This window comes from Didymosphaeria variabile, assembly GCF_027946475.1.
Source record: "Didymosphaeria variabile strain IMI 356815 chromosome Unknown scaffold_4, whole genome shotgun sequence".
In the NCBI taxonomy this organism is placed as follows: domain Eukaryota; kingdom Fungi; phylum Ascomycota; class Dothideomycetes; order Pleosporales; family Didymosphaeriaceae; genus Didymosphaeria; species Didymosphaeria variabile.
In genome coordinates, this window is record NW_026611623.1 from 4399348 (window position 1) to 4422266 (window position 22919).

General features: G+C 54.8%; 6 protein-coding genes across 6 annotated transcripts; 3 read left to right on the forward strand and 3 right to left on the reverse strand.

Moving 5' to 3' along the window:
* Window positions 1-540: 540 nt before the first annotated feature.
* Window positions 541-1516, forward strand: GPP1 (DL-glycerol-3-phosphatase; the record flags this gene model as incomplete). Its single annotated transcript, XM_056215108.1, has 2 exons — window positions 541-548; window positions 862-1516. 2 exons carry the CDS (start codon window positions 541-543, stop codon window positions 1514-1516), a joined length of 663 nt encoding a protein of 220 aa, XP_056072375.1.
* Window positions 1517-4329: 2813 nt separating this feature from the next.
* N0V89_006339 (uncharacterized protein) lies at window positions 4330-6439 on the forward strand (the record flags this gene model as incomplete). Its single annotated transcript, XM_056215109.1, has 2 exons — window positions 4330-4335; window positions 4382-6439. 2 exons carry the CDS (start codon window positions 4330-4332, stop codon window positions 6437-6439), a joined length of 2064 nt encoding a protein of 687 aa, XP_056072376.1.
* A 3638-nt stretch (window positions 6440-10077) lies between these two features.
* On the reverse strand, window positions 10078-12566 carry N0V89_006340 (uncharacterized protein; the record flags this gene model as incomplete). Its single annotated transcript, XM_056215110.1, has 5 exons — window positions 10078-10816; window positions 10871-11154; window positions 11573-12040; window positions 12097-12176; window positions 12221-12566. The coding sequence occupies 5 exons, from the start codon at window positions 12564-12566 to the stop codon at window positions 10078-10080; spliced, it is 1917 nt and encodes a 638-aa protein (XP_056072377.1).
* Window positions 12567-13348: 782 nt separating this feature from the next.
* Window positions 13349-14977, reverse strand: N0V89_006341 (uncharacterized protein; the record flags this gene model as incomplete). The annotated part of the gene is made up of 3 exons (XM_056215111.1): window positions 13349-14654; window positions 14735-14760; window positions 14819-14977. The coding sequence occupies 3 exons, from the start codon at window positions 14975-14977 to the stop codon at window positions 13349-13351; spliced, it is 1491 nt and encodes a 496-aa protein (XP_056072378.1).
* An 843-nt stretch (window positions 14978-15820) lies between these two features.
* N0V89_006342 (uncharacterized protein) lies at window positions 15821-19702 on the reverse strand (the record flags this gene model as incomplete). The annotated part of the gene is made up of 1 exon (XM_056215112.1): window positions 15821-19702. One exon carries the CDS (start codon window positions 19700-19702, stop codon window positions 15821-15823), a length of 3882 nt encoding a protein of 1293 aa, XP_056072379.1.
* Window positions 19703-20661: 959 nt separating this feature from the next.
* On the forward strand, window positions 20662-22553 carry ERG8 (phosphomevalonate kinase; the record flags this gene model as incomplete). Its single annotated transcript, XM_056215113.1, has 2 exons — window positions 20662-20936; window positions 21539-22553. The coding sequence occupies 2 exons, from the start codon at window positions 20662-20664 to the stop codon at window positions 22551-22553; spliced, it is 1290 nt and encodes a 429-aa protein (XP_056072380.1).
* Window positions 22554-22919: the final 366 nt, after the last annotated feature.

Sequence of the window (22919 nt, forward strand, 5' to 3'; positions counted from 1 at the left end):
GCGGGTATGACGCTGGTTGTTGATAATGTGCGTTGTTACGACTTCTCCCAGATCCAAAAATTCACGACTGCCAAGATTTCGCATCACGTGTATGGGCGGTGCGCAGCGGCAGAATATTTCTAGCGCGGGCGGGAACTGTGGGGCACGTACTCGACGACCATAGTGGACTCTCAGAAAATACAGTTGACCTCTTCCTTCTCTAGAAAGGTCAGACGCTACCCAACTTAACGCCAATTCCACGACAAGAACCACCAGCCCACGAAGTACGCTCGTTGGCGGTCTATAGGTGTGAGTCTCACCCTGCAACTTGGCAACTGGCGGGCGGCATACCCTATACGGCAAGTCCTCGCAGATCTCTTACATTTTCCGTGGCGTCTCGCCTTTTCCGTTGCAAAGTTACTCATACGATCATTTAGTTTCAGCTTGCTTTAAAACTTCTGAACAACTCTCAATTGACCCCAATATCTACGCACAGCAAAATGACTGTCCCGGAATCCGTAGAGCCTTCTTTCAACGCTCCACCGAAAACGATTACTAGCGATGGACTGGTAAGTCAACTCCCCATAACCTTTTGTACATACTAACGCGGTCAGCTCTTCGATATGGAGTAATACGAGGTTATCCCACATGTTGAGGAATGGATGCTGATCAACACCAGTGGTACCATAATCGACTCGACTGAAGCTGTGATCAAGAACTGGCAAGCGTAAGTGGCTCGCTTTCGCTTGAGATCTGTGGTGATCCTTCCGTATCTAGTCGCATCTCCCTAGATAGGGCTCTCGGGGGGCCTTAGGCGGCCTTCAGGCTAGTGACGACATCAGGGTCTCGTTACTCGTGCAACGGTTCTCATACTGACCAAAGCAGAATTGGAAAAGAGATAGGCGTGGATCCAGAGGTCATACTTGCAACATCGCACGGCCGAAGATCGATCGACGTACTCAAGATATACGAACCTAAACTAGCAAACTGGGATTGTACGTATCCCACGTGGCGTTCCCACATGGCAGCTAATCAACTTATAGACATTGGCAAGAAGGAAGGGCAAATACCACGAGAATTTGGCGCCGACGCAGTCGAGATCCCTGGCTCCCGCGCTTTTCTAGAAGAACTCGAGAAGCAATCCATCCCTTGGGCTATCGTTACATCGGGCACGCGACCTTTGGTCACCGGCTGGCTGGACGTCCTGAAACTAGCACATCCTAAAAACCTCGTCACCGCCGAAGACGTCGACAATGGCAAACCTGACCCCGCTTGCTACCTCTTAGGATGCAAAAAGCTCACCCTCTCAAAGGAACAACCTTCCATCATTGTTTTCGAAGACGCACCCGCTGGAATAAAATCAGGAAAGGCCGCAGGCTACACGGTCGTGGCGTTATACACAACTCACACACTAGATCAACTGAAGGAAGCTGGCGCAGATTTCATCGTTCAAGATATGCGTTCAGTCTTACTCAAGTCCTGGAACAAGGTCACCTGTGAAGCACAGCTTGAGATTGTCGACGCTCTTGTGTGGTAAGCATAGTAATCGGTCCAACCCCGCGACATGAACCAGGCCGAGCTTTCCGGTATTCTTGACCGTTGTCATGATCTCTCCGGCCTCGCAGCAGCACTAAACAAACATCATGCAACCTCATGGTCATCAAGGTATCCAGAAGACCGTCGATAGAATTTCTTGTGGCTGTACAGAAGATCACTTTTTTTTATAGAGGCCGATAGAATCCTACTACTACGTCCGACTCTTCAAGTAGCGAATTGAAGAACAATCCGCGAAACGGTGCACTTCTTACACGACAGGGATCTCGCCCATACCACAGTAGCCAGAAACCTAGCATGTTCAACTGCCAGTAACAATCTCGAAGGGTCCGCATGCTCATATCTAAGAGGCAAGTTTACTCGGTGACCGAGTCGTGCATCCATGTCTCTACAGACTACCCCAGTCGGCAGGCCAGCCAATCCACAAGAGAACATCTCAGGCAACTTTTCTCTGCGCAGCCACGACGTGGGCGATTGTTCTCACGCCCGACCCAGAAGAATGGGCCCGCGTTGAACATTTATCGCGCCGCGGGAATGCGTCCACGCCAAGGATTATTCTCTCAATTGCTACCTCACAAAGCGTTGCATTGCATGCCACCCTCGCCCCAGCAGTCTGAGCCACACACGCCGGGTCCAATTGTTTAGAACAGTCACGTTACATGCATGACAGAATTCCGCCGCCGACTAAAATTATCCGCCGATCCGCCGTCTCCTGAAAATGCATCAACCACATAATATCTGGCATTGACAAATTTTGTCTCCCGCTCCAGCGCGCGCAGGGACATGTCGGCGGGAAGCTTTCGCGTGTGTTTGCACCAATGGCAGATACTCGGGGTCGACAGGGGCAGTGAGGCTGTGCTCCTCCTCCTCCCTTGCAGGGGTTTACCAGTTCCCCGGCCCAAACTCAGCTGGCTCGTCTTGTTCGCCTAGAGTGGGCAGACAAGCGCAAGATGCATGGTGCGCATGGATGAAAGTCAGTGCTAACCTGAGGGGTCATGAGTCGCCCAAAACGGCCAGCTGCGGACTCTGTGCAACAAGATCAACACCGCATTGAGACGCTTTGAGTCTCTCGAGTGACACCGAGGCCAAAGGCAAGTGGATGCTGCAAGGTACAACTGTTGAGTGATTCCACCCGTATATACGCCGCTTTCCGAGTCCCCGAAAGACACTCGCTCCCGCTCGATGGTGTTGAAAGAGGGCTTTGTGGAGAAAACGAACGTCACACAAGCTGACCCTCTGGTCACTGCGCGCGATGGTGGTGTGTTGAGGGGAGCGAGTGACGAACGGCGTCGACACTGGTGATTGGAGCAGGTGCTCTTCAACAGCGTGCAGGAAGGGCGAGGGTTGGGATTGGCGCCTGGGTCCGGCACAAAGGGGAGTTTTCGGGCCCGATGAGCCTAGCGCCCGGTGGCCTTCATGCTTCGCTGTGACGGCACAGACGGTCGACGTCGACGTCAACGTCCAACGTTGCAGTCAACGGAACTCTGGTGGAATATTCTCCGGGCTCAGGAGGGTCCAAGCTGCGGTCGTCTTCTGCGGACCATGTGCGCATCTCCCGAAATTGGACAGATGACGATGCCAACAGCGACGGTGCGAGTAAGGCTCGCGTAACGGAGGGAGAGGTCCATGACAAGCCAAGGTAGCCCGCAGTGGGCAGATCAGCCGCCGCCGCCGCCTTTCACACCAATAAAGGCGTGTGCTCCGGCCAGCAACCCCCTGTGCAAGCCGCGGCGCCCCGGCCTCGAGCGTGCCGGGGCTTCGACGCCAGCAGCAGCCTCGGCGGCAGCGCGCACAGGCGAGGCGAGGCGCGGACGCCGCAGAGGGAGTGCAGAGGGCACAGCGGCACGATGCAGCGCAGCGCGGACGCTCTCCCAAGGTGACTTCAGCATCCCACGGCCACGGCCGCCATTCGCTACCCAGCGCCGTGAGACGCAGGCTGCTGGTGCGTGGGCTAACGCTGCTGAGCCCGCGATCCAGCGTGCGTTAGAGGGCTGCGCGTGGGTCTATTCTTGGGTGCCAGCGGAGGTCAGTCAGGTCGGTGGAGGGCGGGCGAATCAGGCCGAGCTCAGACCCAGTCCTCCCGCTGCTAAGACGTGCGGTGCGCCTCCGCCCACTGCGAACCAACTTTACTCCTGACCAGTTCATTCCGCCGTTAACACACTCGCTTTCTCGCCTCCCGTACTTCCTCTCGTTACTTTGTTGACGCATCGCTCTGTGATGTCGTAACAGTCATTCGTTTCTGTCGCGCGTGCCCTCCCCCCAGCTTTCGTTGTCCGCCGAGCCCGCGGTGCTTCCCCGTCTTCGCCCCATTACCACAACACCCTGGACCCGCTGTCGACCCGTTGAACCACAGGAACTCGCCCCTCCCCCTAACCGAACCTCGCGAACCGCACACAGCGCAGAGCTCACCATAGCTGAGCAGAGCGAATAAGACCATCGGCGCGCCGCTGCTCGCGCTGTCCCTTTGCGCTCCTGGACGAACCCCGTGCGCTGTTCTCATGCAGTCTTATGCGAACAGCAGCGATGCTGCCGCGCAACGCCCTCCTTCCGCACAAGGAAGCGCGGGTGCTGCGAAGCCGCCAGGACCCGCGAAACCGCCTGGGACAGCTGACGTGAAGCCACGTTTGTAAGTCCACATGAAGCGTCGACGGTGGCACTTGGTTGACCAGTATCGTGTATCTAGGACCAAAGAACAGCATGACATACTCGAGCGTCACTTCGCACAGCATCATAAGCCGAGTACCAGTACGAAGAAGGGCTTTGCCGAAAATCTTGGGGTTCCTCTAGACAAGATTAATGTCAGTGCCGTCCGTTTTAGCATTTGTGGTTGAGCTAACGCGACGCACAGAATTGGTTTCAAAATAGGAGAGCGAAGGTGAAACAGGACATGAAAAAGCAAATCAACAATTACAACATGCAGTTGGGCCTATACGCGCAACCACAGATGCCAGGAGCGCCGCAAATGCCAATGCCCGTCCCTGCATCGATGCCACACTTCCCTCCGCAGATGGATCAAGCACAGCCTCAGATGACTCTTGCTCAAGGGTACTTTCCTGTAAATGCCGACATGAGTCCTGCAACCATGCCAGTCCAAAACGTCGATCGCCCGTCAGCGCTAGACATAGGCCCAAGTCAGCAGCAAATGATGCTCCAACAGCAATATGACATGCACCATTCGTTGCGCTCGATTCCGGAGGCTGACCGAGGGAATTACGCGCATCCCAATGCGGTTATGCATTCTATCATGGCTGCCACCGCTGGACCGTCGTACATGCAAAACAACGGTGTTCCAATGCAACAGCAGGGCTCAAATTTCGTCTTCAATGATCAAACTCCCAACGGCTTGCCGAGTGACATGCCATTCTCAATGCCCAACGACATGTCCGCCGTGAACGCTGCATCTGAAGACGACCAATTCGGCGGCTTTCAGGACTATCTGTCATACCTACCAATCATCTCGACCGCACCGGCTGATTTGCAGATTACCGCAGGATCCATGTCGGCGGATGACTCGCCGTACTCTGGTACTCAGTCGAACACAACTAACCCTTCCTCGATTGAGCCGAACACTGGTTCAGTGGCATCCATCACATCAAAGTACTCGGGCTGGACTGACACGAATGGCGACGCGGAGGCCAAACCGGAAAACGACACCGTGGACTTCTTTGCTGGCCCCTACAACATGCCACAGGGTTCGACTTCGGAGGCCAACTTCTGGGGACCATCGCAAGGCCAAGGATTTCCGCGCGTCGACATGTACCAGCATTCTAATGCTTCTGCGCATGCTGTTCTCTCGTCACCACACAACAGCGGGCGCTCGCTCAGCACTGGGCCCGCGGATTTCGAGACTCCTGACTTTGGAGGCGATGTGTTCGCCCGGAGGAATTCTTCTACGAGCAATCTTGCCACGAATATCGAAGCAATTCACATCCAAAATCATACGCCAGAGGGCTTCCGATCACCCACTCAATCTAGCATTGCTGCTCGGAGGCATAAGCGACCGGCCACACTGAACTCGAATACTCTCAGAAGCGCGTCGTACAGCGGCGGTATGCCTTCGCCCGGGAACAACAACAACCACGGCGACCATACGCTCCGGAGGATCCGATCTTCCGGAATCGGCAACGCCGGTCGCGTTCAGAAGCCACAGCCGGGCTCAGCACAGCGCTCACCCATGTCCTTGACCTTCTCAGAGGCTGCATCTTCCCCCAAGTTCCAGCGGGCCATGTCATCTTCCAGTATAACTACTGTTGGCCACGGGGGCAGCTTGGCTCCACCTACACCGCAGACACCGAACGAGCATGGCCGTTTCCCCTACTGGCAAAGCAACCCGACAATCAGGACTTCTTTGCCGGATCATAGTTCTCCGGAGAGCATGGCTGCGAGTTGGGCCATGGAGCAGGTCGGATCGTTTATGGGAGAGTCTCCGCCTTCGCTGGAGGCAGCGCAACTGCATCAGGCCCGTCTTGGTGCTGACATGTGCCGCGACACCCCACCGCAGTCTGCACCGGCAACACAGCCGGGGTTTCCTCGACAAAATCTGATGCAACCCCCGCGAATGAGGGCTGCATGCCACTCAAGCACTGACTTGACCCTCCAGCAGCCCAAGCCCAGCCATTTCAGGAGACCATCGCTTCCCGTCGACGCGCAAGGGCAGGGCGATGACCACAATAGCATGTTCGGTTCCTCATACGGAGGCTACAACAACTACGATGATATCTCTCTGAGCGGCATTCAGCACAACGTGCCGTTCGCCCCACCTGTCTCGGCTATGCCGGACTTTCTGGTCAACCAGTACATCCCTCCATCAGGGGACGGATTCCACGGACACATGCGACGGACGACGGCACCCGAGGCGAAGAACTACATCTTTGCCAACCAAGGCCCGCGCGACTTCCGCTCCTGATGGCATGCAGTGTGAGCATGCCGGCGTTTGTTTTGGAGATGATGCTTTCCTTGCTATACCCCGAGGTCTCCATTGTCGTTTTTGCGTTTTCGCGCCTCCGTTCGGTTCTTCCTCGGTACAAACTGGCATCACTACCTGGTGGATTCTAATGGACCGCAGCCCGACGAGCATCCACATGATCTCGTGCGACTCAACATGAATATACGCACCTACCGCATCTATCTGGTTATTACCTGCTTAATTCTAATACGCGTGGATATTTTTCCGTTGTTTCCTTTTCATTGTTAGGGCGCCTGGTGGGATCACGTTGGCATGGGGAGTTACTATTTTTCGTACTAGTTTTGACGGCCATACTCGACGACGCAGCGATACACACTCCTTAAGATCTGGAATTTTTTGGTTTACATGATGCCCCGAGGAACGCGATCTAACGACGTCTCCTCCTTAATGTCTCTCCTTAGCAGTCACTTTGAATCTGGCACAGCGCTCGGTGTATGGGCGCAAGGGGAGTTTTGTTGTAGGAGTATTGGCGGAGATTGAATTGAGTTTTGTACATGGTGGACTGGTAGCGTAGCAGTAGCAGTTGACTATAGGAAGGGGGTGGGCGACAAATGAAATGGCAGCGCGTGTCATGGTTGACACGATATCGCTGAGTTCAAACACCTACACACTCCACATGGCGTCTGAATCGCTTGCTTCCGGGCGAGGTCCCCAATGAGGTTGGTGGCCAACCTTCTGCTTCCTGGCTCGATGAGGCGCCGCCTGCTCAATACTTTCGGCAGCGTCGTGGGTGCGTGTGCGCGCCAGCTGTCAACAATCCCGTCAAAGGGTCGCCCGCGTGCTCTACATGGTACTAACCATCTCCACTTCGCACGCGCTCCAAGACGGCACGCCACGCCATGGCATGGCATGGCATGCCGTCCCACCCCACCCCTTGAATTCCAGCACCACGTCACGCCGTCATGCCAGTCCTCCCTCCAAATCAACACTTCAGTTTCCCCCTCCCTTCCTCCAGTGTCTCAAACCGCGCCTCAGGTTCTTCCACGCTCCTCCGTTTCGTCCCACAAGACTATGCCCCCTCCAGCTTCGCACGTTTAGCTTCGCACGTTTAGAACCCCAATACCGTCAAACACGTAAAACTAAAACACCCCCCCCTGGAACTCACCCCTTCACACACGGGCGTGGGATGCACCCTGAGGGCGTAGCGACCCAACGGACCAAGCGGGATAAGTGGAACAAGCAGCGCCGAGAGCGCGCGCGGGCGCAAGGTCAAACACTCAGGCTTTGGTTTGGAAACAAATATCACACCATGGACCATGGGACGTACGAACGGCCGACGGACGGACGGACGCCCGCCTGCCCGATGATGCTCGGAGCGGAGCGCCCAACCTTTAAGAGGGCGAGGCGGTGACTGCGATAGAGGTACAGGGAAAGGAAAGGGGGATACGATGCTCTCAGCGGAGAAAGCTACCGCAAAGGGAACCACGAGGCGCGCGCAAATCGTATCTTCAGCCGTGTTTTCGCGTCCACCTTCTAGCGAATCTACTGAGCATCTACTCCAAACGCATGATCTACGCCGGCGCGCAGCTAACGTGCTGTGCTGTCGTTTACTAATCCCCCTCCTGTGGTAGCTTCTCCACAGCCTTGCACTGCGCGGGCGGGTACTTGCAGCCAAGCTTCAGGCGCGAAGATAGGGGCCAACTCGGGTCCCGCGCGACCCACGCACACAAGATCAAGATCGTGGTACGCTACGCTACGATGGCCGAACCGAACCGCCGTAGGTATCGCAAAGGTGGAACAACCTGTTCCTTGCACGCGAGCAAGCGATGCGCTTCGCGCGTGTGTTAGCGCCGTTCGCTCCTCTTCCCTCCTGCCAGCCAGCCAGCCAGCCGCGAAACGAAGCTTGTTGAACTTTCGAGACTCCCCTGCCTGCATGAGGCTCTGCATGGCAACGTACTGTAACCCCCAAGACAAGACAAATCCCCTGCTTGGCCTTCCGTTTCCACGCAAACGCCCAACACAAACGTCGCAGCCGACAGCGTGGGTGTCTGTGCGCTAGCTGCTCCACCGCAAACACAGGAGACGACCCCACCTCCTCCGATACCACCGTCACCGCATCTCCGACAGGGGTTGTAGGCTGTTTGTCGGAAGGCCTGGTGAGAGGCTGGGTCGGATATTCCGGGTGTGCACTCCACGCAGGTGTGGCGGTGCTCAGACTCGGCGCTGGAGCGGGGCCCGCGGAGATGTCAGGTTTGTACGAGGCTCGTACGTACGTGGGGTTGTGTATTCATAGTATTCATAGAATTTTATTTTTGCAAAAGGGGGGAGAAGTGCTGGGGTTAACTCAACGGCTTATGCAGGGACGGTGCTGGGTTGCAAGGTGTGTGCGAGGGTCCTGGAGGGTAGAGCGCTGGTAAAATCATGATTTCGAAGGCGGGAGGCTTGGCGCTGGCTACCATCGAGTACGTAGATGCGTGACAAACTCGAGATGGCGGAAATAGTTGCGCGTTTTAGAGGTTATGTAGAGTATACGGTTGTTTACGTAGGCACTCGGAACTCCACGTCCCCCTCCCCGTCAAGTGATTATGTTATTAGAAAGGGGAGGGTGAGGCTCTAATGCTAGCTACCTTCTCCTACGTACGCGTGACAAACTCGAGATAGACGGCGGAAATAGTTGCGCGTTTTAGAGGTTATGTCGCGGAGTACGCAGTGCGTGATTCCACGCTAAGTGCTCGAGTTCTCGAGTATATAAGGCGCCTTCGCCCGCCTCCTGTTCTTCTTCCTTACACTTCACTTTCTCCTCTGTAAAAAAGGGGGGTCTGACATGGATGAAAAAAGATATCCTTTTTTTACTATGTTGGGAGTGGAAAAGATATCCTTTTTCTACTATGTCTGAAGTGATATCCTTTTTCTACTATGTCTGACGTGATATCGTTCTTCTATTATGTTGGAAGTTTGGCGTTTGGGAGACACATGCGTGACTTGTGACGCACAGTGGCCGTGGCCGAAGGTATCGCGGAGGTCCTGGCTGTACCACGTCATCCGTGACTATGCTGTTATGTGATTCATCTACGTGCGCATTGTGACGTGAGGTACCCCAGGACACATTATCCTTCGGGCTATCAAGCATTTCTTCGCTGTATACTTGACCTCGATACATTGAGAGCGGGGACTGCGATGTTTTGCCTCGGCCTTGTACTTGAGCGCTGATGATGGCTTGAGTTACCATAGGGTAGACTATCCAAATTTTGAAGTAGAATCGCTTTAGTCTTCGAGTAAACACGGGCCTGCGAAAATCGTTTCACTTTTCGTGGAGTGGTAAATGGTGGTTATATAGAAAGCACCTACAGGCTAACGCGCATGTGTAGTCACAACAGTCGCGGACATCAACAGTCTGAATTCGGGTAACCAAATGAGAGAACGGTAACTGATTCGACCTTCACTTGGTCTTGTGCATGAGATTAGCTGCACTAGAAATCAAACAAACACAAGAGGCCGAAGCCTTAGACGAAACCTGTAGAGCGCAGTGCTGAGACATCGTATCAACCATGCCTCCCAACTCGCCAGTCGGATACCTCACCGTGGAAAATACAGCTCGGTCTCACACCACCCGACGAGGAATCTGCGTCGATTACGTGCTATTCTTCGAACCTAGCAGCTTGGGCCCCTCGTTCTGCACGACGAGGGAGCGGATTCTTCAAATCTGGTAGCTCGGCGTTCGTTGGGCTCCTCACATCCGACACTTCGGCGTTGACTGGGCTCCGGACTTCCGGTAGTTCTGTGCTGAACGCAAATGAATGCTTAGGCGACTGTGAAGGGTCAGGCGGTCGTGGATAATACGATTGCTGGTGCGGAAGCCCGTGCTGAACCCATTCTTCGCCCTGGTGAAGCGGCGACCCCTGATAGTAGCGTGGCGATTCGCTCCAGGAGTTGGTGCCATGTGGCGTTGAAATTTGAGGCGAGTATGCCGGGGTTGAAGTCATAGAGGGAACTACGGTCCCACCCTCCAAGATGGCGTAATTGGCGCGGGAATCCTGTAGACCGTCTAGCTCAGCTTTGGCGGTATTGGTGTCAAGTTCCGCTTGGAAGTGGGGCGCTTCTTTGCGACGCCTGCGACGAAGACATAGAAGTATGGCGGAGATGGATGCGATGAGGACAATCAACCCTCCAACAATTCCACCCGCTATAGCACCGAAATTGGGACCTCTGGAAGGCGTTTGACCTGGCTGATCACTCGAAGTCGGGGTTGGCGTCCCTGGTATGGGCCTGGTTGCTGTGCGTGGTCCCTCCCAATTCTGATACACAAAGTACGGCGCTAGAGGAGAGGGTGTTGTCCAACCTTGCACCGGAGACGTTCTAGTTGCATGGCCTTCAGTACTGCCATTGCGTCAGTACGACATGGACGATGCAGCTATTCCTCGAAGCACATACTTGCCGCCAACAAGCGAAACAATCTTATCCGGTACCCGGTACTTGTTGTAGTCGCGCCAGAGCCGCCACCACCATTGTGTCTTTGGTGGTTCAACCTCCACGCTCTCCTGGCCAAGCAGGAGGCCGTGTTGCCCGCGGTAATCCGGCGTATCGCATTGCACATACGAAGCATTACCATAGTAGCCACCGATGATGATCATTTGTGAACTGCCCCGAACTACGTTGCATGACGACCAGCCTTTCCCAGCCTCGGTATGAGGAAGTTCATTTGTCTCTGGATATATCTAAGCGTGTGAGTATCCGAAGATTATGCTCGATGATTGGATGTCATACCAGCGTCCATTGAAAAGACGGTATCGTTAATATGTACGTCTCACCGAACGTCGCTCCATCATCTCGAACTCCGCCCTGGACATAACTTCTTACCGTTAGCATCTACTCGCATCAATATCAATTGGCTGCCTACATATTAAATGAAGAGCGATCATCCGCCCAAGCCATGCCTGCGCACATCCCACGTCTCGGAGAGGGTACAAATCCACTGGCACTCTGAGTGAACCACTTGTTCTCATTGATGTCGAAAACTCGGATTTCCTCATCTGGTGTTAGCCGAGACGCGGTGATAGTAGGGCACCTCTTACGCTCATGTTTGCCTAGGAACATCAGTTTGCTATGCGGACACGCGACGAACAGATGACTCACATATCGCACTCGACCGTCAGGATCCGTCTCCACGCCTCCAAAGTACACCAGCATACCCGAAGCCGATGCTGGAAGGTACTGAAGTGTCCCTTCGGCCCTGGGAGTGTTGTCATATGTGTGGTTAGACCAAATCTGAGTGTCCATATCGAACGATATCAGCGAAGATAGCATCAAAGGATTGCTGCTGCTCCACTGCGGAGTGGACTTGTTACTCAGATAGCCTCCGTAGTAATATGCGGTACCTCCTTCCGTCACTACGCCTGATCCGAATGCTGGCCACACGATGCCAGACTGACTGGGAGAGGGGCTCGTACGATTCCAGGTATTGTAGATAGTGTCAAAGAACCACAAGTTCTCAAAGGGCTGGACGCTGGCGACATCGTTATATTCCCCTCCAAAGAGATAAAACATCTTATTAGTAGTGTCAGGCCACAGTACACCGCCGCTTACAGAAGGAACTTCTGATGTCTATTGTAGAGCGAGTGAGTCAGCGGTCCAGATTTGGTTTTACCAATTCCATCTACCTTTGTCAAGTTTTTGTACTGCGGAGGAAATTCGGTCTCGTTGTCCGTGGCTAGAGTGTCCTCCCATAATAAGTGCATGTCTACCGGTCAGCAGTGCAGATATTTTCGGCTTTGACGAACTTACTTTGTTGCGCAATGCTACCATTCTCAACAGACCCGCCATAAAACACCTTACCGCCATCAATGTAGAGTCTGTTGTCTATTACACACGTCTGATGCTGGTGACGTCGGCAGAAGTCCTGGATAGGATCTTGCTGCGCAACCGCCACAGCAATGTAGGTAACGAGCGTATATGGCCTCATGACAAAACTCACGAGGGAATGGAAGGATCTCAGCGGAAGGTGCGGAGAATCGAGTTTTGTTTTACAGCTGATCTTGAGACTTTGACCTAGAAGTCGCAAGGCGCACCGGTGAGGAGCAGGCGTGGCAGGAAAGTTCTGTTGTATAACGCACAGCCTCTTGCACAACATGTCATCGGTGGAAACTCTCCGGTGCTTACGCATAGATAGGGGCGTCTCTTCATATCATTCGCTTGCTGCAGATACACGGCGTCCAGCGGTGTGCACGGCATAAGGCGGTGATGGGGGCGACCAGGCTGGAGAACCCTCGATGACCACACTCCAGGCATGTTGTCCATCTACTTCCATATTTATGAAGCAGGTCAATCCCACTGAAGCGTATCCACTCAACCTGTGAGCGATGGGTCTAATCGATCTCCTTCTATAGAGCAATTTTGCATTACAATGCGAATGCTGCGGTTCAGCCGGGTCTTGGCATCTGCAGTGATACATCGGGCAGGCGATATGCTGCGGAATGCCCCAGACTGCTGGAAGGCGGTAGTACAGTGCGTGCCACATAGCTGGAAGCTCGCGTGGGGCCATGCCTCTGTTGGGCTGAACTGTCTCAGGGCGGTCGCTAATAGAGGAAAATCGAGGCCAGCTCCCCCCAAGTGAACAATGATGAAAGCGCTGGGTATACAAAGTGTGTTGTAAGAGTGGTGAGAGAGCTGAGCGTGGTGGAGCCGCAGGGCTAGTGCCGGCGATCGCTCCTACCCTACCGAGTACATGCGAAGCACTTTCCACTTCAGCGTTAAGAAACACCCGGGCTCACCGCGACAAATGACAGACGAGCCCAGTCTGACACGCGGCCCTGAATTTTCTTGATATCACTTGCAAGATTAGTCAGGCCCCTCGATCAGGGTGCTTAGCTAGACTCAATGCATTCGAAAACGTCGATGGCTGGAAGAGAACCATCATATCTCAGAGACGCCACCTAACATCCTGCGAACGCCCCCTACTCTTCCCTCTATCAAACCCCAACCCCCATTACACAGCGTCTCAATATCCTCCATCCTACTACTCACCGTCGTCAAATTCTCACACCCCCCCTCCTTGACCACAACATCATCTTCAATCCGCACCCCACCCACACTCCAATACCTATCCAACACACTCTCATCGATAACCTCCTTCCACGCCCCATCCTTGAGCTCCTGCCGTAGCGGAAACTCCCGGAAGTATATCCCCGGCTCGTTAGTAACGACCGCGTTGAGGGGTAGTTTTCCGCGCACGCGTAGGTAGGAGAGATAGGGGTTCGGATCAGCGTAGTTCGCGTTGCCGCCCGTGTCGTGCGTGTCCATTCCCAGGTAATGCCCCAGGCCGTGCGGGAAGAAGCGCGTTGTGACCTTGGACTCGAGGATCTTCTCGACGGAGAGGTCTTGCTTGAAGATGCCTAGATCGCGCAGGCCGGCGGCGGCGATGGTGTGCGCGCGCATGTGGACGTCTTCCCAGAGGACGCCGGCTTTGATCATGGCCATGCACTCGGTTTGCATCTTGAGCACGAGGGAGTAGATGTCGCGGCTCTCTTTGGTGAAGCGCCCGTTGAGGGGGAAGGTGCGGGTGATGTCGGCGCAGTAGCAGTTGTATTCTGCGCCGCAGTCCATGAGCATGTTGAGCTTGTTGGTGAGCGGGAGGTTGTTGTGGACGTAGTGCAGGGTGCTCGCGTTTGTGCCGGCCGCGCAGATGCAGCCGTAGGCCATTTCTTTGCAGCCGTTGGCGTGGCAGTGCATCGTGAAGACGGCGTTGAGTTCCTGCTCGTTGGACGCGGCGTGGACGGAGGCTTGGACTTGCTCGTGGGCGTAGGACGAGACGATGTTGGCATGGCGGATCATGGCGATCTCGTGCTCGTCTTTTACAACACGACACTGCTCGATGCCGCGACGTGTCCATTCATGGTCGAAGTTTGGCTGCAGGTGCTTCACACCATCGGCGTGGAAGATGTCCAGGTCCGCGCGGTCCTTGATCACTAAGAGGGTCTCGTTCTGCTTCTTGAGCATGTTCTCGACAGCCTTTCCGGACTTCAGCTCGTCGGTGGTGAGAACTACATCAATGTCGTATCGCTCCAGGGCTTCCTTCGGCAGCAGCGGCATGCCAGCCCACATAACGTACCCCGGGTCGACCGGAGGAATCCATAGTGTAGACCTGTCAGAGGCAATGTCGTATGCAAAGCTACAGTCCGGGAGTTCGCAGCCAGTAAGGTAGTAGAAGTGGCGGCGTTGCCTGGGCCAAGTCAACATCGATGTTCCCTCGCCCCAAGAAAGTGAACAGTCCGCTCGTGCTCGAGCGAAGCTACGACTTACCTAAAATGCTGCTCGGTGTCATCGTCCTACTATCACAATTAGCATCGTCGTACGCATCATAGTCATGTACATGGATGCTTCTACTTCATGTTCTTTCAGCGTCTGTCCCTGGAGGTAGATAACGCCGCTAGACGGTCCGCCATTTTCGGCTATCCATGCCGCTACGCGACGACAATGGGCTTTGGCGGGATATTTGCCGGACGGCGGCTTCGGGAGGTCATGGTTTGCGATTGATTTGGTCATTGTTGTGGTGTGCAGGTGTGCTGAAGGTTCATTCATAGACTTGCTCTCGAAGTTCCAGAGTCGCGCGTGGGGTAGGAGCCGCGGCTAAGCGCGCGACGTCCAGCTCCCTCTTCCAGTTAGTGGAAAATAAATTGTAACCGTGTAAGTCTGTCGACTTACTCTTTGGCTACGTTCAGTAATAACCGCTGGATTATGGAGACGTATAGCAATACGCTCGATTCTCTTATCACATCTAAACATGTCGGATTTGCGATAGGTGTTGACAACCATCAAGCCATCGATGCAGACATCCACTTTCACCTGCAGGCACATGTATACAATTACACTTCCCTTCATTGTTTGTATCTTATTTCTCTGTCAATCCTGTTACATAGCATGAACGCTCATACGTCATGCCTCTCCCACCACCCATCCAACGCCCGCCGTCTAGAGAGGAGATGGCATCGCTCGGGTATTTGTACACGCACACAAGGAAGAATACTCCCGCTCGCAATGTAAACGCAATGCCCAAAGACAAAACCATCTTACTATACACCTTCCCGACACCAGCTAGAGGGGTATCAGGATATCTTCCATCCATCCATACACCGCCGATCAACGCCGTCGCTTTTACAAAGGAAAAGGTAGGAAACGAAAACGTAAAAGCGACTTTTGAAGCACAAATAACGAGGTGCCCAGCTACACTGCACCGTCGAAGACACGTGATGTCATCCGAGGTACATCGCAGGGGCAAACATGGCAAAAATGCGGCCGTTGCAAAACCAAGATTACAAAGGAGATATCGAAATTCTAAGCCCAGGTGAATGTTGGACTGAACCGAAGGTAAACCGATGACCAATGCGATTAAGCAGCGACATCAGCAGGAGCGGCACGGCCGCCTCCCACAAGCTCGAGAATCTTGCCGGCAACAGCGGCGGGGTATCCGCGGGAAAGACCCTCATTGACGACAGCCATGGCAGACGCGCGATCCTCGACGGCCATGAAGGCGCGAGTCATAGCCTCGTAAGTGCTAGGCTCGCGCTTGGCCTCGGAAACAGCATCGTAGATGGCTTTCGCCTTCTCAATATTGTGCACCAGAGCCCAACCGTGGATGAGCGAGTTGGCGATATAAGGCGTCATCTCTACGCCACGAGTGCGCATATCCCGGAGGACGGACTCAGTGTCGGCGATCTGGTGGTTGGCGACCATGGCCTCGAAGAGGGCTTGATAGAGGCAGGCTTGCGGGCGGACGCGGGAGTCAGCGAGGACGGTGTCAAACAGCTTGCGGGCGCCCTCCATGTCGTGCATGACGCATCCCTTGGCGTGGATCAAGGAAGAGTAGTGGACAGCTTCCGGGATCGCACCGGCCTGGCGGATCTGGGCAAGGACGTTCTCGGCGGCTTCCATGTCGACGGGCTCAAGCGTGGCGTATGTGTCGATGAGCAGCTTATACGTGTGCGTGGTGGGTTCGATACGCTTGGCACGCATGCGCTCGTAGTAGGACAGAACTTTGCTGCGGTCGCGCTTTGTAGTCAAAAAGAACTGCATCATGCTGTGGTACGGCGCAGGACGGGGTTTGTAGTTGGGCATGCTCTCCATCTCCTCGAACAGCTCCTCGGCAAACTTCTCGTCACTCACACGGCAGAGAGCATTGACAATGGTGCCGTAGGTAACACTCGTAGGGCGGATACCAAGATTGCGCATCTCCGAGAAATAGAACAGGCAGTCGTCGATGCGGCGGGCCTTCCCAAGCTTGCCAATCAAAGCATTGTAGAGGAAGGATGAGGGCTCGACACCTTCGGCCTTAGCGCGAAGGAAGATCTTGACTGCTTCGGTAGCCTCGTCGAATGTCTTGGTAGACTCTTTGAGCGTGGTTATGTACAGACCGAAGGTGTTGGCGGTAGGAGCAGCGCCCATGTCGAGGAGATCCTGGTGGTACTGAGCAGCGAGATCGCGGCGACCAGTCGTAAGGCAAGCGGCAAGCATGGCATCCAAGATAGTAACCCAGCCGTAACGGACGATGCGGTACTGCGGAAGCAGGGGCACGTCCTGCTTGGCAAGGTTGAGGATGTCATGGGCGAGGTTCAAGCGATCTTCCTTGGCGGCAGCAGTGATGAGCTTGGCGTACGTGAAGAAACGAGGGTGTCGTCCGGCACGACGCATGTTCTTGAACTTCATCAGGGCCTCGTTCAGGTGCGAAGCAGGCCGTCCATGGGTCTTCTCAAGCAGCTCGGTAATGGTTACCGAACCCTTGTTGTCCGTGGTAGCAGCATAAGGATCGTACGAATCCTCAAAGGTGGGAGCAACGACTGGTGCAGGAGGCTGCACGGGGTAGGTAGCAAACGACGCCGGAGAGTAGATCGACTCCGGTGCTGGATGCTTGTAGTTGTACCACCTATGCTGGAGGTCTCCTCGATCAAGCTTTACCAAAACTTTCTCCACCAAACCAGATGTCGTTTTGTTCACAGGCGCGCCTAACGATGTAATAACTTCAAGAAGATGGGAAAATCGGGCGGCGTGAGCAATATCGACCTCGGGAGAGTTGAGAATGATTCCGGACTGAACTTGCATGAGGAGAGTAACGTCCTCGAAGCTGAGCTGAGCAACAGCTTCGGGACCCACACCAGCGAGCAAGTGATGAGCAACGGGGGTCACCAATCCACCGTTCTCAATCATGGTCCACATGAGCTCCATGCTAGCTCGTGCGGGCAGGATAATTCTGCGCTTCATCATGAAATGGCCCATGACCTCAATGGCTTCGTCAATGTGTTCCACGACCTCCATCTTGGCCTGCTGAGAGGCGGACTGAGAGTCGCGGATGCGAGCGAACATTTGACGACCCTGGCGAAGACCACGGTCTGCTTGACCGCTGCCAATGAGGGCAATGCTGTGCATAGTCGTGGGCTCAATGAAGGAAGGCTTGGTAGGAGAAAGCTCGAGCATCCTCCAGAAGACTTCAGCAGCTTCGATGTTTCCGTTGCGGATGTGCATAGCACCCATTGCCATGGCAGGTCGTGTCAGATCCACCTCAGCAGGGAGCGCGTCGAAAGCGTCAGAAGCAACATCCATCACGTTCTTGTCGGCGGCCTTGATGCAGATAGCGGCCATGGCAACCTCGCGCGCTTGCGGGCTCATGTGTTCAGCAGCATGTGCGAAAGCATCGTGGAAAGCACCCTTGTTCAACCACTCAGGCACGAAAGCCTGGAGGCTGGCGGTGTCGCGGATCGAGATGACCTCCTCTGGTGTAGTGAGGTTCTTCTCGATCTTGGCCAGGAACTTCCATCCGCCCTCCATGCGACCGCATATAGCGTATGCCTTCATCAGTGCGGCATACACTTCATTGTCCTTGCGGGAGAGCGCAACATCGCCGTTGTCGTTGGAGATGGCAAGAGCCTTGTACTCGTCGTAGCACTCCACAGCGCTGCGGAGATCGCCAGACTTGCCAAAGGCGTGGATCATGGGCACGAACATCTCTGCAGCGGGGATGACACCGCGAGACTCCATGTGGGAAAAGATGCGCACCATGTCCTCAACGCGGGCACCCTCGGCACAGGCAGCGACGAGCATGCGGTAAGTCTTCTCTGAGAATGTGCGTCCAGATTCGACCTTGACTGCAGCGTCGAATAGGCGGACAGCAATGGACAGAGAGCCGTCTTCGGAGAGGATGGCATAATCGGTTTCGTTGGAGTTAAGCATGAATTTGCCTTCCTCTTCCATGCCACCGAAGCGGAGACGCTTCTCTTCGAGGCTCTGCTTGGTGGAAACGACTTCCAATGATCGGTCGGAAAGAAGCTCAATGAGTGCGGTGTAGGTAGCAGTGTTAGGAGTGACTCGTCGGCGAAGCATGTCCGAGTAGACATCCAGCGCCTTGGGAACGACCTGGTGCCTGCTCTTGGGGAGGTTGATGGCAGCTGACAAGAGAGCATTGTATGCGGAAGCCGATGGCTTGATGCCAGAGCGAAGCATGGACTCGAAGACGGCGGGAATCTCGCCATACTTCTGGTTCTCAGCAAGCTTCTCTAGCTGGAAGATGTGGGCATCAACCTCCTCAATAGGGCTGGGAAGGAGAGTCGAGTCGGTGCGGCTCAGCGTAGTCGAGTTCACAAGAGTGTCGGCGACTGTGGCAGGTGACTCTGAGCGTGCTTCCTCGATTGCCACCTCTCTCTGAGAGACAGGTGTTCCACTCCTGGACTGCAGTGCCTCAATCTTGGCCGCCTCCAGAGCAATCGCCTCGTCTACCTGCGCCAACGCAATCTCTTCCACCTGCTCATCGCTGACGACCTTTCGGAAGTCATCGACCTGGCTGGTGCTATACGCGCGGGTCACACCGGCGCGTGCCGGAATGACTTCCGCATCCTGATCCGCCTCTTCGACGATGACATTGCTCTCAGCCTCCGCCGGGCTTTTGGTACCCGCGGACGAAGGTTGCCACTCAATGAGCTTGCGGAACTGGAACTGCGACCACTCTTTGTCCTCGACGTTGCGGTGCTTCTGCCATGCTGCGTAGTAGGCGGCAAGGCCGGAATCTTGCGCGTCGGATGCGCCGAGCGCCTTTAGTGCGCTGGTAGTAGATGTAGAAGCGAAAGCATGTTGGTTCTGCTTTGCGCCTGCCTTGCGAAGGCGGTCGTGGTTGAATGTGGCAAGGGGGTTCTGCTGGGTGACAGAAGCGACGACGCTCTGAGCGTATCCGTGAGTGAAGCCTTTCGCAAGACTCTGACGCGCGAGGGTAAAGCTCTTAAAGACCATTTAGGAGATCGAACAACCCTTCGGATTGGAAGGGTGAGACTGCGGTGGTCAGCACGCGACATGGGAATTGTTGTGGAAGCTGCGCGTGAAATGTGCGAATTTCAACAGAGATAGGCGCGACTCACTATTATTCTCAAGGCGCGTCGGTGTTGCAGGTTCATTTGACGACAATGGCCGCCAAAGAACGCGCTGTAGAAGGGGTAGGAAAGATACTGGGGGTAGGGTCAATCGTGATGTGTGCCGACCCGTATCAGGCACAAAGTGTGTGAGTAATAGGTGAGGTGTGGGAGGAAAGAGACAGAGGCCTCAGATGGATATCTGGCAGCCTGCGCGTGGGCCGTGTGGGTTTTGGCAAGTTCGCGGAATCCTTTGGAAGGTCCCCGGTGCATGTGGTCGAGTCGTCACCAACTCAAATTTAACGCTAAACAACCCGGCATATTCTCTCATCTAGCCGTCTGCGGCCTAGCGATTCACCGCGCAGCCCCTGGACGCTTCGGCTTTACCGGCCAAGTGGAATATCGGCGGTGACGGAAGAGCGACAGACCCGACCATTAGGGGCGACTACAAGGTATGACTCTTCTGCGATAAAAAGACGGTTCACTTGCCAGTTGTGCCGCTGCACCCCGCCCTGCGCTTGTGAAGATGAGGTTGGACACCGCGGGAGCGACAGGCAGATGACTGAGCAGGAACTGCATGCCAGTGTCATCGACTTTCTGGCTGTGGCTCGAAGGGCCTGCGTTATCAATCTCATAATCAGATGGCCACGCGAGCAAGGACAAGGACTGCGGCGCGAGTAAGTGAAGCGATGAGCCACAGCCTTGTCGCGCCGCCTCGCATCCGAATCGGTCGTCCGCCCTCTTCCCCGACACGCCGCTTGCCAACGTAGATCCCCACCACGGTTTGCCCCTTGCGCCAAATCCTCTTGACGGTTCATGACGAGTCGAATTTCCAGTTGATCCATGGCGTCCAATCTCGCCCTCCAGCCCCAGGCTGTGTCAGCACCCGGCAAGGTCTTCGTGGCGGGTGGCTACCTCGTGCTGGACCGAAAATATACCGCGCTTGTCTTCGGCCTCGACGCACGGATTCACGTGGAAATTGAGCCCATCCGGACGAAGAGCGGTGTTACCCTGAGCGAAATTATCGTGAGGAGCCCGCAATTCCGAGAGGCTGCCTGGGAGTATGGTTACAGGTTGACAGAGGGTGACGGGGGAATTGCGGTCACTCAACTGCGAGCGTAAGTTCAGATATCTTCTATATGCTATGTTTCCTTTTCCTCACGATATTCGCCACCTCCTATCCATTGAGTACAATCGTTCCCAAACCAAATTGGATCGCAAACAAAACGGTGCTGCTCCAACGTTTGGAACTGTTTCATCATACCAATCTCTCTCTCTCGTCTTTCTGCCACTGGGCGATCCTATGCTGTCATTCTTTTTTGCGCACCATTTTCGTACCCTTCCTACCCACATTTATCATCGAAACCCCTGAATACATCCGTATCTCCTCCACTTTTTCTCCTTTTCCAACGCAATTCTCTTCTGTCGTCTCACTGCCCCTCTATGTCTTGGCATTCATTACATCAATCGTACCTCACTCGGAAATTGCCTATTTCGTCTAGTCACGTGTCCAGCATTTTCCCGGGGCCATCGAGAGGGAGACATCCAACTGCGAGAAAAACATATCATGCATCTGTTCACATGAAGAACCACACATCAACCTACCTACGAACCACCCGCTAACCCCACCCCAGCTCCCACGCCTCCTCCCTCAACAAAAACCCTTCATCGAAACCGCCCTCACCTACGCCTTAACCTACATCTCCACCCTCCAATCCAGCCCCATCGCCCCCTCCTCAATAAGCATCCTCGCCGACCAAGCCTACTATTCAAACCCCGGAACCCCCCTCTCGCCATCCTCCCGCTTCCTAAAGTTCGATGTCGCGCTGTCCGATGCCCACAAGACGGGTTTGGGGTCCTCTGCGGCCCTCGTGACGGCCTTCACGGCCGCGGTGTTGAGTTATTATTTGTCTAAGGATGAATTTGATTTGGAGAAGGAGGAGGGGAAAAGGGTATTGCATAATCTGAGCCAGGCGAGTCATTGCGCTGCGCAGGGGAAGGTGGGAAGTGGGTTTGACATTGCGAGTGCGGTGTATGGGAGCTGTCTTTACAGGCGGTTCTCGCCGAGCCTGCTCTCCTCTTTGCCTGCGCCTGGCGCCGCGTCTTTCGCACAGAAGCTGCGCGCCCTGGTGGAAGGCGACACTTGGGACGTTGAGATCGCGAAAGCGAAGGTCAAGATGCCGCGGGGCTTGAGGCTGGTTATGTGCGATGTAGACTGTGGAAGCCAGACGCCGGGCATGGTGAAGAAGGTGTTGAAGTGGCGCGAGGAGAATCCGCAAGAGGCGGATAGGATTTGGGGGAGCTGCAGAGGGGGAATGAGGGGTGGCGGAGGAGCTTACGCGGTTGGCGACGGAGGGGATGGGGATTATAAGAAGCTGAAGGACATCATTGCTTCTAATCGCGCGCTCATCCGCGAGATGAGTAAGGCGTCGGACGTGCCGATTGAGCCGCCGCAGCAGACGCAATTGCTGGACGCATGCTCCGCTGTTCCGGGTGTGGTGGGCGGCGTGGTGCCTGGTGCTGGTGGGTACGATGCCATTGTGCTGTTGCTTGAGGATAAAGAGGAGGTTATTGGGGAGCTCAGGAAGGTGGTGGAAATTTGGAAGGTGGATGGCGAGGGCGATGGCGGAGTCACTATTGGGAAGGTTGGTATTTTGGGTGTCAGAGAGGATATGGTGGGCGTCAGGAGGGAGGATGTGGAGATCTACAGGGAGTGGATTACCGAAACTTCATAGGTTGGATCGAGGGAATGATAGGCTAAAATCGGTGAGCTTTCATGACGAGGATTTCTCTTTTAAAGTCTCGGTCACTGTCGCTGTGGTTGCCGTATAATAAGGATCGTGCGTTCTTTATATCGGTCGTGTTCCCGCTCGAAGCGCTCAGTGACCACACAAATGCAAACATCACATCGTCACAGGCCTTGATCCAGGTGGTATGAACTTTTTGATTCATTGATCTTGACATGGACGCCATCCCATTCCCGTAGAAGATCGCCCCGTTAAAGACCCGCCACCACATCGCCTGCCCTCCCACTCTACGATGGTATAAGGGTACATTGGATCGTGCTAGCTGGAAAAGCCCCGGCCATGCAATGCTTCATT